General features: G+C 48.1%; 2 protein-coding genes across 2 annotated transcripts in view; one reads left to right on the top strand and one right to left on the bottom strand.

Annotated features, from left to right (window-relative positions):
* The window catches only part of HES6 (hes family bHLH transcription factor 6), a 312,570-nt gene that overhangs the window by 100,116 nt on the left and 210,277 nt on the right, over window positions 1–2,177 (top strand). The gene's annotated exons all lie outside the window — the stretch shown is intronic.
* CUNH2orf72 (chromosome unknown C2orf72 homolog) overlaps window positions 1–2,177 on the bottom strand; it is a 17,602-nt gene that overhangs the window by 3,925 nt on the left and 11,500 nt on the right. Inside the window, exon 2 of the mRNA XM_069103058.1 lies at window positions 1,801–1,911. Coding sequence (XP_068959159.1) covers window positions 1,801–1,911 — 111 coding nt within the window. The remainder of the gene's footprint in view (window positions 1–1,800; window positions 1,912–2,177) is intronic.

Genomic DNA, 2,177 nt, shown 5'->3' with positions numbered 1-2,177 from the left:
GGTGCATACAGAGGGTACCGTAATGTAGCATGTAGCACAGGGGATCACCTTCACTACAGTAGCAATCTCATTAGGGCTTATTTTCGGGGGAGGGCTTATTTTAGAGGAATCTTACACAGTAAGGGGAGGGCTTATTTTCGGGATAGGTCTTATTATCGGGGAAACACGGTAACTACTAAAAGACCTAAAGAAACTTGAGAAGGGAAAGGTGGTAAAATCACAGAATGTCAAAGCTGGAAGGGATCTAGTCCCTCACTTTAGAGGTGGGTAAACTGAGGGCAAGGAAGGGAAATGACTTGTCCAAGGTCATACAGGTGGTAAATGGCAGAGTCAGGATTTGAACCCAGGTCCTCTGACTCAAAACCCAGTGCTCTTTTCACTCTATAAGAACAGAATGGTACTCAAAGGTCACCTAGTCCAATTGCTTCATTTTATAGAAGGGGAAATTGAGGGTAAGGGAGGGAAACTGACTTATCCAATATCATTCAGTGTCAGAGCCTAAATTCAAACCCATTTCTCAGATTTCAAAACCAGTGATCTTTCCTGCACCACATCTTATCCATCTTTGTGTCCCCACACCTACCCCTGCCATGAAGGGGTATCAGACCTTGAACCTGGTAAGTTCTAGTGGCCAGTGATGACTGAATGAATAAGTGAGTGAACGAGTCACCAGAGCACAGAGTTAGAAGGCACATCAAAGGCATCTAGTCTAAGCCCCTCATTTATAGATGAGGAAACCAGGGCCCAGGGAGATGAAGCGACAGATTGAGAGCAGGAAGGGACCTTCTGGTCCGATTTATATCAATAAGAATCCTCTCTCTAGGATATCCTCAACCTTGGGCATTTAGCCTCTGCTAGAAGACTTGGAGTGACAGGGAGCTCACTACCTGGCCAGGCACCTGAGCCTCTTTGAACAGCTCTGATCATCAGGAAGTTTCTTCCTGACATCAGGCACAACTTGGCCCCTTGGTTTCTTGTATTTGCTCTTGGTTCTGACGTCCAGGGCTCATTTCGAAGGAGAGATAGGGGAGAGAGGAAAAGCAAGTGGGGAGGTGTTAAAACCAGCATCTAAGCTGTGCTCCCTGGGGATACTCTTAGGACCCAATTTCCAGAGAAAGCTGCCAAGGGGGCAGTTCTGGAAGGATGAATGAATGAATGAATGAAAATCTGGGACTAATAATCAAAGCAGTGCCATGCTGACTCCCAGAAAGGGCATGTTGATCAATCGTCCCAATGAGATAACAGTGCTTGGCATACACTAGGCGCCTAATACATGTTTATTTCCTTCTCTAAGATTCTTTTCAGTATCCCTAGGACTCCTCAGAGCAGGCCTCCCTCCCATTGCCACCACTTCCCTGTATCTGTTCTCTCCCCCTATTAAAATGTGCACACCTTAAGGGAAAAGCACAACTGGCTTTTGTGTATGAATCCCTTCTCTCCCCCACCCCTGCCCACTGCTCATGCCCAGCACAGTGCCTGGTACACAGGAGGAACTTAGTTAATGTTTCTTGTTCGTTCATCCACTCAGATTTTAGAATGAAATAGAGATAGAGATATGAGGAATGTCCAAAAAAGGGAACTGAGGCCTCTGGAGAGGTCAGAGTAGAGGGACCATTGCTGGGAGAGGGGAGGAAGCTGAGAGACAGAAAGAAGTTAGGCCCAGGGGGATGGGCCTCAAGTCCACGGGGCCTGGGACCAGATGAGTGGCTTCCCTGGGGAATGCCCAGGCGAGAAGGGAAGGCACTGTCCCCACCAGAACCAGAGATTCACCCCCTCATGGAATGGAGCATGCTTGCTTACCCTCAGCTGGGCTGCTGGTGGCACTGGTGGCCCGGCTCTTCCTCCTGCTCCATGATGACCAAGGAAAGCATCTCAGCAGCCTTTGGAATCCCAGCCTCTCCCTTGTTCTTTCTGCTAGGAGGAAGAACAAACCAAGAGACACGGGTCAAACACAGGGAGGCACAGGATTCAGTCATGGGCCGCACTTGGGGAGACTTGGAGTTCCCAAAGAAAGGCCTTCCATGGGGCTAAGAGCCACCTACACCTTACTGCCTTCAGAGAAAGGAAGGAAGGAAGAGAGAGAGAAGAGAGGAGAGAGAGTGAAAAAAGGAAAAAAGGAAGGAAGAGGGAAAAAAAGAGAAAAGAAAAAGAAAGGAAGGAATAAAAGAAGGAAAGGA

This window comes from Petaurus breviceps, unplaced genomic scaffold, assembly GCF_028583685.1.
Source record: "Petaurus breviceps papuanus isolate PSGF00001 unplaced genomic scaffold, PetGlider_PUasm1.0 567, whole genome shotgun sequence".
Classification (NCBI taxonomy): Eukaryota; Metazoa; Chordata; class Mammalia; order Diprotodontia; family Petauridae; genus Petaurus; species Petaurus breviceps.
Note: the sequence above shows the minus strand (reverse complement) of the source record. Positions and strands in the feature narration are given on the sequence as shown.